The 11411-nt window shown below is 40.8% G+C and overlaps 1 protein-coding gene across 1 annotated transcript in view; it reads right to left on the bottom strand.

The window, feature by feature from the left end:
- Positions 1-1070: 1070 nt before the first annotated feature.
- LOC144598696 (E3 ubiquitin-protein ligase DZIP3-like) overlaps positions 1071-11411 on the bottom strand; it is a 74686-nt gene continuing 64345 nt past the window's right edge. The window contains exons 22-26 of the mRNA XM_078408998.1: positions 10527-10654; positions 8994-9096; positions 5582-5677; positions 2253-2349; positions 1071-2073 (exon numbers count right to left, since the gene is read on the bottom strand). Coding sequence (XP_078265124.1) covers positions 2254-2349; positions 5582-5677; positions 8994-9096; positions 10527-10654 — 423 coding nt within the window. The 3' untranslated portion in view covers positions 1071-2073; position 2253. The remainder of the gene's footprint in view (positions 2074-2252; positions 2350-5581; positions 5678-8993; positions 9097-10526; positions 10655-11411) is intronic.

The raw sequence follows: 11411 nt of genomic DNA, 5'->3' as shown, positions 1-11411 counted from the left end.
CTTACAGCCCAGGGGTATGAATATTCATTTCTCTAACTTCAAGTAACCCCAACATTCCCTCTTAATCCACCCCCTTTCCCTCCTCCCTCCCCCCAAGTCGCACCAGCTTCTCATTTTGATCCAGTATACAGCTAACAATGGTCTGTTTCCTTTATCATCCTTACTATTTTGCATATCTTTTATTCACTGTTCTATATCCCTACATCATTTATATCTGTTTTCCTTTCCCATAACTTTCAGTCTGAAGAAGGTCTTGACCCGAAACATCACCCATTCCTTCTCTCTGGAGATGTTGCCTGACAAGATGAGTTACTCCAACATTTTGTGTCTATCTTCGGTTTAAACCTGCATCTGCAGTTCCTTCCTACACATGCTTCTGATGAAGGTCTTTCCACAGTAGTGTTGGGTTGGCAGTCCCAGCATTTATGCCAAAGCAATCTATTTCCAAAGATAGACACAAAATGCTGGGGTAACTCAGCGGGTCAGGCAACATCTCTGGAGAAAATGGATAGGTGACATTTCGGGTCAGGACCCTTCTTTAGACTGATCAGTGTAAATCAGCATCTGCAGTTCATTTTTATTACAATATATTTCCAAGATAGGACAGTCTAGAATTTGAAGGTGGTGTCCCCATACAACCATAAGACAAAGGAGCAGAATTAGACCATTCAGCCCATCGAGTCTACTCCGCAATTGTTGCCCTTTCATTCTTGACAGCAGATGCTACGGGTTCTGGAGGTACTGCCATAAGGGAAAAATTACACTTTAGTTTTCTCTCATTGAGGAAATAATTTGCTGCGAGTCATTAATTCTGCACTATTGTAAGTTTTGTAACAATAAAGAATGTGCTACCCAACAATTTCCCTTCAACCAACAACACAAAATGGAACGGGCCATTTATCTGAATACTGTTTATAGAACTTTACTAATAACACTTTAAACGTTATTTATTGTGTTTTAAAGATTTTGACATTTCAGTTTGAAAAAGTACTGAATAAATACAATTAGTTTTGAAAGTAACTGAATCATTGCATTCTTGTTGAATAAATAAATAGATTGAATGGTATATAAATAAATCTTTATTAGAGATGGTGAATATTTCAACAATGAATATTAGAAGAGTGATAGTGCAGGATTTGCCATGATAGGGTAGATTCTTCAGAGGCTACACTGTTTAATGAATAATTAGGGAAACATATAATTATTGTAATTCTCTCATATATCCACTCTCCAAAATATACAGCAGGGGTTAAATGCAATTAAAATAATATATTCCATCAACATAGCAGGAACCTTCTTAACTTCTACATTATACTTCTAACCACGTCAGGTTTCCCTCAATTGTTTTGAGTAAATTTTCCTTGGACATTATCTTGTAGGCATGTGTCAATTTTAGGTTTCTCTTTTGTACTCTCCAAAGAAACAAACACAGTTCTGCCTTCAATTCAGATTCCTTCACAGCAACTAACTGCTTCTGTGGAGTCAAGTGAGCTTGGCAAGTTCAATGGATTTTACGTTTAAACCCCTAGATACAAAGAAAATGAAAAAAAAAAAAATAGTTTCTGCATTTAAGTCTGAGTCAGAATACTTTGTTGTGTACTTTAAAACTAAAAATAAAGAATACTTAATTTTCTGAAAAGTAACACGTTTCTTTATTTTCTACAATTTCTAAGTTCATCTACGGAGCAATGCACTCCTGATTCCAAAACACACCCACCAGCTATGAGAAATTAAATAAAAATGACTTCTAGAGCAATTACAAGATAAATGCACACCAGACAGGGCGGCACGGTGGCGTAGCGGTAGAGTTGCTGCCTTACAGCGCCAGGGACCCGGGTTCGTTCCTGACTACTGGTGCTGTCTGTACGGAGTTTGTATGTTCTCCCCGTGACCGTGTGGGTTTTCTCCGAGATCTTCAGTTTCTTCCCACACTCCAAAGACGTATAGGTTTGTAGGTTAATTGGTTTGGTATTAATGTAAATTGTCCCTAGTGTGTAAGATAGTGTTATTGAGCAGGGATTGCTGGTTGGTGTGGACTCAGTGGGCCGAAGGGCCTCTTTCCCCGCTGCATCTCTAAATTAAATTGACAAAAATCCAAGGTTCAACAGTGAACAGAGATCTTCAAAATAGCACAATCAAGGTTTGTAATAGCAAATTTGAAAGAACAAGTTTATTCTGTTTGTACAAATTAAACACAGTCATTTTAATAACCCAACAGCTATTTTTGTTTGCATATTGTTAATTAAGATAACCTTATTTTTTGGGCAGCTGGGGGTAGTCCTCTGGCTTTAATACAAGAATCCTGCAAATTGGACATGTGCTTTGTTCCTTCAGCCAGTAATCAATACACTACAAGGAAAAAAAAGGTTTCTGTTACTGTTACATAATGCTTGCAGGCAATATAGAAATATCTATATTATAGTCACATTTCTGAAAGATATGTAACATTATTTTAACAAATTTAAAAAAAACACTTTGGTGTCTGCCAATGTACTTATATTGGCACTAAGCAAGTTATAATAGAGCACGTTCTTTGGCTACTCTGCTTTGTGGCTAAGTTATATTATGCAAGGAAATCCAGTTGACAATCTTCAGTGGTATGATACAACATCAATCTTAAGTCCTAAGATTTATAATGCCCAAACCTTTTATATAGTATTGATAACAAATTAGCGAAGACAGTCTGTTCTTCAAAATATTTTACCGCATATGATAGGAATAATTCCTGCCTCATCTCCTGTTTTATTTTCCGTATGCTCACCTCAAAATTTTACAGTGTAATAATGTTCAATTATTTAACATGTACACAGGAGTTTTAACTGTGTGCATAAAGCAAGTATTATTTTGTCTTAAAAACCATAAAAAATTGTGTTCCAATTCAAAAGCATATAAAAGCTAAAATGTGTATTTATAATATTTTAGACTATTTACTTCTACCATCATTTAGATTAGAAATTGGGCAATCGTCAGCAAACATCAAGTGTTCAATTCCATGCAAAGCTCCTCATAAATAAAGTGGTCAGTCCCTGCATGAAGCAAAGCCCAGACAAGAGTCAGGCAGGTAACGTTCACCCACAAAGTGCCAGGCAACGACTATCTTCAAGAGAGAATTGAATTACCTATCCTTAACATTTCTCAGTACCCCACTTGCAATATCGTGGAGTTATTTATCGCTGACCTGAATCTCAACTGGATCACCCATAGTTACAGCAGCTAAAACAGTAGGTCACTGACTTGGTACTCTTTGGCAAATGACTTACTCCTGACACCCCAAAATCTTACCCACAAATATAAGACACAAGTAAGAAATTGAGAATACTTTCCACTTGACTTGGATGAGTGTTGCCCTAGCAGCACTCTTGAAGTTTGGCACCATCCCACAACAAAACAACCCAAGTGATTGATACCCCATTAATTATCCAAACATTTATTTCCTCCATCACCATCACAGCGGCATTTACTTCATAAAATGTATTTCAACTACACCTGATAGATCTTGATGTCCTAATCAAGGGTCTCAACCTGAAACATCAACTTTGCCTCCACAAATGCTGCTCGACCTGCAGTTTATTTTTTAATCTGATAGATTGTTATTTAGCAGGTGTGATAACTAGGTAGGGCAAGTCATTAGAGTGTTGGAACATCACTGCATTTTTGGGGATCGCCTCCAAGTCAAACGCCAGCATCACTGGTTATGCAGACGCTCCACGACTTACGTAAGGATTACGTCCTTGCATTAGTTGTATGTTATGCAAATCGAAAACAGATGTGCCACTGCGCATGAGTGAACTATTTGACGTGGAGACCACTGGAGAGCTACAACGCGGAGACCATATGGGCATCAGTGGGCTTGAAGAATGTTTACGTAAGTACGAGTCTATGCAAGTCACCTATTACATAATTCGGGGGGTGCCTGCATATCACTATTCCTTCAACAGGCGCCGTACATGGCAGCCGTGCCAACAGCCTGTCTCGTCTTTTTCTTATTTTGCTGTTTTGGTCTGTGTTTACTTGAATGTTTTTAGTTTATCTTCAGTTTTTGTATTATATGAGGACCGGGGGTGAGGGTGGAGGGGTTGGGGGAACCTTTTAAAATCTCTTTCCTCGACGGGGATGCAACTTTTTCATCGTATCTCCGTCTGCACTGGGGCTTTAACATCGTGGAGCTGGCAGTCCCTTTGTTAGAGATCGACTGCGGGAGCTCCAACCGCAGAAGCTTCGACCATTCCGATCACGGGAGCTTTGATTGCCCCGATGTGGAAATTTCGATTGTCCCTAACCATGGCAGAAAAGGAGGAAAGAAGGTATGTTATTTGCCTTCCATCACAGTGGGGAATGTGAGGTCGCCAAAAAAACAAGATGGACGTGCTGCCTGCACAGGTGAGGACTCGGAGTGCATTGGTCTCGGTGTTTTGCGGGAACATCGCGCCATGAGAACATCCTGGAGTCTAGTGCGAGTGTGGACGGCTTTCTGACTGTTCAGGCGGACAGAGACTGCAGAGAGAGTGAAAGCAGTCGATAAACCCTTGGTCACACCACGGTGAACTGATGGCTGTGCATCTCCACTCATGCTGTGTGCCCTGGGGAGTCTCACACGCAATTGTGGTGGCTGTTTATGTTTAATCTTTATGAGGTTATGTATCTTGGTGCTTTTTTGTATGACTGTTGGCAAATCAAATTCCTTGTATGTTTACATACTTGGCTAATAAATTAATTACAATTAAAATTACAATTAACATGTGTCTAACTCCAGGGGCAGGGGTATGAGGATGCCTTTTCCACCAAGGGTAACAATAAAAAAATCTGGTCTGGCCTGAAATTCGGGCTATACTTTTAAAGCCACAATATTTCAGTAAATATTGTTACTCTAAGCACAATACATAGCTAATTAAAGTTTAAATGCTGCTCCTTTTGGGAAATTTGCAGCCTGAAAGTACTTCTAATTATCTTTAAACCAAATCAGGAACAAAGCACAAAAAGAATGCCATTATCTTTCATTTTATCTTAGAGTGCAGTGTTTTAATCTAGGATAGATTAACATAGATCCACATAGATCTGGTCTGTCGCAGAGAAGGATTTTCATATTTGAGCTAATATCCTCAACAAGTCACCAATGAAAGGTGTAATTATGCAATAAATATCAAATTACTTCAAGTGCATAGGAAAAATACATGCCCTCTTGCTGACTGAATAATTTAGGTTAATTTAAGGATCTCACCTGAAGCAGAAACAGTATCAATTTGTAAAAACATACGCCTTCAAATAGACAGCTAAAAAAAGTCAAATTTCCCTGCTTTAATGATAGACTGAATAATTGTCCAAGAGGCTGAATTGTTATCTGAGTAGCAAGTGGTAATTTCCAATTATATTCTCTGTGATAAGAGATGAGGCAGAACAATGTACATCATGTAATAACATCACTGCTACATGCTCGAGGATACTATTATCCTTAATTGTCTGTTATTGACATTTTAAGTATGACTGATACTTTAAGCATTATTACATTTCAAGTTATTAACAACATAAATATTGATGCTGAACAACCTAACAGCAGTTGTGCAACAATTAAATGTACACCCACCTTTTTGTGGAAAATATGCTTGCATTCCAGTTTATAACAATCTTCTAAGGGAACTAACTCTTCATGGCAAATGACGCAAGGATCTTCCTCAATACTCTTAGGATCAAAATTACAAAATGAACAGATTAAAATTCAAAGAACCTTTGGGTTTAATAAAGTTTGAATTTCAGGAGAGAACTACTGTTGGTCACAGATATTTGTGTTTTTCTTGAAGTGAGGAACGGGTTGAAGTGGGCACACATCAGCTCAGAAGCACCTACATCAGAGTTATCACACTGACCCTTTTATACTCAGTTACTGAACATCGTCCATTGATCAGAGCCATGTACGTGTCACCACGTACAACTACACATCACAATGCCTGGATCTAATCCACTTCGACAACCAAGCTGCTTGTGTTGGCAACCATTGCTCACCCATTTCTGCTTTCCGCAGAGACCATTGTAACACCCTGGTACATTCGTCCCTTCCTACCCAAACCACCCCTTCCCCAGGCACTTTCCCCTGCAACCGCAGGGGATGCAACACCTGTCCCTTTACCTCCCCCCCCTCAACTCCATCCAAGGACCCAAACAGTCTTTCCAGGTGAGGCAGAGGTTCACCTGCACCTCCTCCAACCTCATCTATTATATCCACTGTTCCAGATGTCAACTTCTCTACATCGGCGAGACCAAACGCAGGCTCGGCGATCGTTTCGCTTAACACCTTCACTCAGTCCGCCTTAACCAACCTGATCTCCCAGTGGCTGAGCACTTCAACTCCCCCTCCCACTTCCAGTCTGACCTTTCTGTCATGGGCCTCCTCCAGTGTCATAGTGAGGCCCACCGCAAATTGAAGGAACAGCACCTCATATTTCGCTTGGGCAGCTTACAGCCCAGCGGTATGAACATTGACTTCTCTAACTTTAGATAGTTCCTCTGTCCCTCTCTTCCCCTCCCCCTTCCCAGTTCTCCCACTGTTTTCCTGTCTCCACCTATATCCTTTCTTTGTCCCGCCCCTCCTGACATCAGTCTGAAGAAGGGTCTCGAGCCGAAACGTCACCCATCCCTTCTCTCCAGAGATGCTGCCTGACCTGCTGAGTTACACCCATCATTCTGCTCTGTTGCTGCCATCCTCTGCAAAATCTGTTCAATCAAGAAAATAAAATGTCCTAACTCTATCCGCTGCCATTCCACAGCATTCATTGTAGCTGGACACAACTTCCTGCAAGTGAAACACCCGATGAACTTTAGGTTCTTTGCCTTTATGTTCTACAGGTCATGTGCATGTCTGAACTACATGCAAACATATCATGACAGGTGTGGACATGTTGTGCAAATGGAAACTAAAAACGTGTCCCTTGTGCTACTACTGTCATCAGGAACAAAGCAAATCATTAGCAAATTAACAAAATGAAGGCATCATCGTATTACACTCTGACACCCTGGACCCAAACATCTGGGTTATATCAGGAAACTTGAGTAGCAGGGAGAAACCCATAATTAGAAATGGAATCGACTTAATTGTTATTAATGACACCCAGGCACATCCTGTAAGTGAACATGGACAAGGTAATGTCTTCCTTTGGTTTCTTCCTTCATAATTTCTCTTATTTTATTCCCCATCTCTTCTGAAGACAGTTCCGAAGCTGAAGCATCAAAATAAATACACACATTCTGCCAGTAATTGGTCAGTGCAGTTGTTTTTACATGTATGTGTATAAATTCAGTTTCAGTGAAAGGAGGGCATAGGCATTGCTTGCCTCCAATAGAAAATTAAGTTCAACTGCGGTCAATGGAGCCTTCCATCACAGTGAGGAGGGACTGGAGGAGACTCACTGTGATGGATGTTTCTTTTTGTTTGGTGTTAGTTGTGATTGTATGTGTTATTGCATTTTTATTGATTAATCTTATTGGTCTTATTGTTCAACTGCGGGTAATGTTTCATTTTACTACACATTTATGTGTATGTAACAAATAAACGACTATTGACTATTGACTATTGATGGATTATGCAAGATCATGCTGGTGGTTGATGTGATACCATTTATTTTGCACTTTAATGATGTGATATCATTTATCTTGCACTCCCAAAACTAAATTTCACCCCATGGGCTAGAGCAGAAGGATCTAGGAGTACAGGTGCATGGTCCTTGAAGGTCGAGTCGCAGGACCTTGAAGGTTGCAGGACCTCGAATGTTGAGTCGCAGGTAGATAAGGTGGTCAAAAAGGCTTTTGGCACTTTGGCCTTCATCAGTCAGAGTACTGAGTATAAAAGTTGGGAGGTCATGTTGCAGTGTATAAGACATTGGTGAGACCGCATCTAGAATATTGTGTTCAGTTCTGGGAACCATGTTATAGGAAAGATATTGTCAAGCTTGAAAGGGTTGAGGAAAGATTTACGAGGATGTTGCCAGGACTAGCGGGTGTGAGCTTTTGGAAGAGGTTGAGTAGGCTGGGTCTCTATTCCATGGAGTGCAGGAGGATGAGGGGTGATCTTATAGTGGTGCACAAAATCATGAGAGGAATAGATCGGGTAGATGAACAGAGTCTCTTGCCCAGAGTAGGGGAATCGAGGACCAGAGGACATACTGTAGGTTCAAGGTGAGGGGGAAAAGATTTGATAGGGTTTTGAGGGGTAACTTTTTCACACAAAGGGTGGTGGGTGTATGGAACAAGCTGCCAGAGGAGGTAGTTGAGGCTGGGACTAACTATCCCATCTTTTAAGAAACAGTTAGACAGGTACATGGATAGGACAGGTTGGAGGGATATGGACCAAGCGCAGGCAAGTGGGACTAGTGTGGCTGGGACAATGTTGGCCGGTGTGGACAAGTTGGGCCGAAGGGCCTGTTTCCACACTATATCACTCGATGACTCAAAGTGCTGACTATTTCACCGTGGGGCGATGTCAATTTCCATTTCAGTTTAAATAAACACAGTGATCTTTTGATCTGGAATCAGCAGACAACAGTTACTAGCAGTGATCCTGGCTGTTCTTACTCTTCCCTACCAGAGTCATCGACCCCCAATATAATTCATCTTCTGTAACTTTCAAAAAAATCATCTGAAGCAGCACAAAACAACAATCAGCACCATTCTCTGTGATGCACTTACTCCTGTGTTTTCATTATCCTGAAGAGCTTTCTCTATTTTTAATTAGTGTTTCAAGACAGTGGGGTAAAAATGAATTCATAATTTTATATAATAAATGTGTGATTTAGTGGTTTTGCACACTGTGCTCCATTTCTGAAATTGCGCCTGAATTTCTGAAGCATCATGACTGAGTTCTACCTCATGATGCCTACTCCACAGTAGTTTGTTCAAAAAGGAAATAAATATAATGTATTCAGCCAAGCAGAACACAGGATGTGGCTCATTAGTTGTTTCAATGATTATATTATAGAAATGTAATCAATAACAATTTTACTTCATACCTCCGGTTGTTGCACAATCTGGTTAGCGGCTTTATGATATTCAAGACCCAACCACAAATCCTGCTCCATTAGTACTGGATCATCAAAGTTGCTTAACTCTGATCTAAAAGAGAAATTATATTGCAGAATGTTGTACAGGCAATGGTCTAGGAATTCAGACACCCCTTCTTTGAACAGTGAACCTTTATTCCCCCCAACATCACTGGCCCTCTCTTTACATCTTGTGGCCCTCTCCACCCTTCCTCCGGCCCTCTCTCCTCCATTGTTCCAGTCCTCTCTTTCCCCGCACTCCTCCTGCCCTGACACCCCACCCCCCCCTGCCCTCTCTTGTGCGTGAACATCAGTTCCTGAGACGTAAGAGCAGCATAATCATTGAGTTGGTAAACTACGGACAGTTCAAAGGTGAAGCAGGACTAAGGATTGGCTAGGTATTACCACAGCATCAAATCTGAAATAAAAAATATAGAGAGACAATCATGGAGGCAGATGATCAGAGCAGGGTAGCACAGATCAAACATAGAACAGCACAGGAACAGGCCCTTCGGCCCATAATGTCTGTAACAAACAGGATGCTAATTTAAACTAATCTTCTCAACCTAAATGTAATCCATATCCCAATACCTATATCAAGTCTCTTAAATTCCACTATAGTTTCCAATATAATGATTATGCTGTGAATCTAAGCTGCTTTGCCTTTATAATTACTCACCATCACATCTTGGGATCACCATTGGTTAGAAACTTGAGTCAGGAGAATACCGCGACACTGAGGACAGGTACCTTGCAGCAAGTGACACACGTTCGGACTCCCATAGACCTTGCCACAAGGAGCCTAGTGTCATACCGCTAATTGCTTGTAAAATGGTAGTCTCTGCGCCAATTCACTCCTTCCACTATTGACAAAACACACTGTGCTATCTCCAACCTGCATTACAGCATCTCATTAAGGCTCTTTAAACCCATGACCTGCGAAAGTGACAAGGGCACATTCGCATGGGATATCCGCATATTGCCTTCAGGTTACGGAGTAGCACAGAAGGTGCACAATGAGCTGCCAAAGAGTGGTTGAGGCAGGTACAGAAACAACATGTAAAAGACATTTGGACAATTATTTGGATAGAAAAGATTGAGAGGGATATGGTCCAAATGCAGGCAAATAGGACTAGCTTAGATTGGGCATCTTGGTTGGCGTGGATGGATTGACTGAAATTGTCTGTTTCCATGTGCATGACTCCATTATCCTGAGTGAAAATATATTGCTGTTTCATCAGATCTGTCCCAAGATCCTGAAATTCTCTTCCTGAAGGCACTATGGTTGTCACCTTCATTACATAAACTGCAGTGGTTCAGGTAGCAGCACACTGACATATTTTCAAAGGACAATGTTTGCCAAATGTTCAGTGACAACTAAATGCCACAAATCTAAAAAGTAATTTATGGAAGGAGGCCAGATTTCAATGGAAGAAATAGAACAAAATACCATTTTAAATCTAATATTAACATTAAAACATAATGCCAAACTTTAAAACTTACCTGTTTCTGTATCCATGTAACTGGCCGAAGGTTGGAGTCATCATGGTAGCAGATGTAGCAGCTGAGTGCACCTGGCCTGACTGACGGGACAATGGTAAACCCTGAGAGCTCGTTTTCCCCCCAGATTTCTAAGAACAGAAGTAAATTTTCAAAAACCTGAATAAACTTGTGTACAGATATGAAAAATAGAGATTCATAAGGTCATACATGTGGAAAAGCACCCTATAGCCCAACTTGGCCATGCTGACCAATATGCCCAACAACATTAGTTCCACCTGCCTGCGTTTGGTCCACATCCCTCTAAACCTATGTTATCCATATACCCGTACAAAAGTTTTTTTAACAATTGTGATAGTACCTGCCTCAGCTACATCCTCTGGCAGCTCGTTCCATATACCAACCACCCATTGTGTAAAAAAGGTTGCCTCTCAGGTTCCTATTAAATCTTTCCCCCTTCACCTTACACCTGGTCTAAATCTGGTTCTTGATTCTCCAACTCTGGATGAGACTTTGTTCATTTACCCCATCTATACCTCTCATGATCTTGTACACCTCTATAAGATCCCCCCCTCCCCCATCTTCATGTGCTCCAAAAAATAAAGTCCAGTATTGTTCAACTTCTTCCTATAGCTCAGGCCCTCAACTCCTGGCAAATTCCTCGTAAATCTTCTCTGCACCCTTTCCAGCTTAACAACATCTTTCCTATAACAGGGTGACCAAAACTGAACACAATACTCTAAATGTGCCTCACCACTGTCTTGTACAATTGTAACATGACCTCTCAACCACTGTACTCAAAACACTGACTGATGAAGGCCAATGTGCCGAAAGCCTTCTTGATCACTCTATCTACCCGTGATGCCACTTTCAAGGAACTATGTACCT

The sequence above is a fragment of the Rhinoraja longicauda genome, chromosome 12 (assembly GCF_053455715.1).
Source record: "Rhinoraja longicauda isolate Sanriku21f chromosome 12, sRhiLon1.1, whole genome shotgun sequence".
In the NCBI taxonomy this organism is placed as follows: Eukaryota; Metazoa; Chordata; class Chondrichthyes; order Rajiformes; family Arhynchobatidae; genus Rhinoraja; species Rhinoraja longicauda.
Note: the sequence above shows the minus strand (reverse complement) of the source record. Positions and strands in the feature narration are given on the sequence as shown.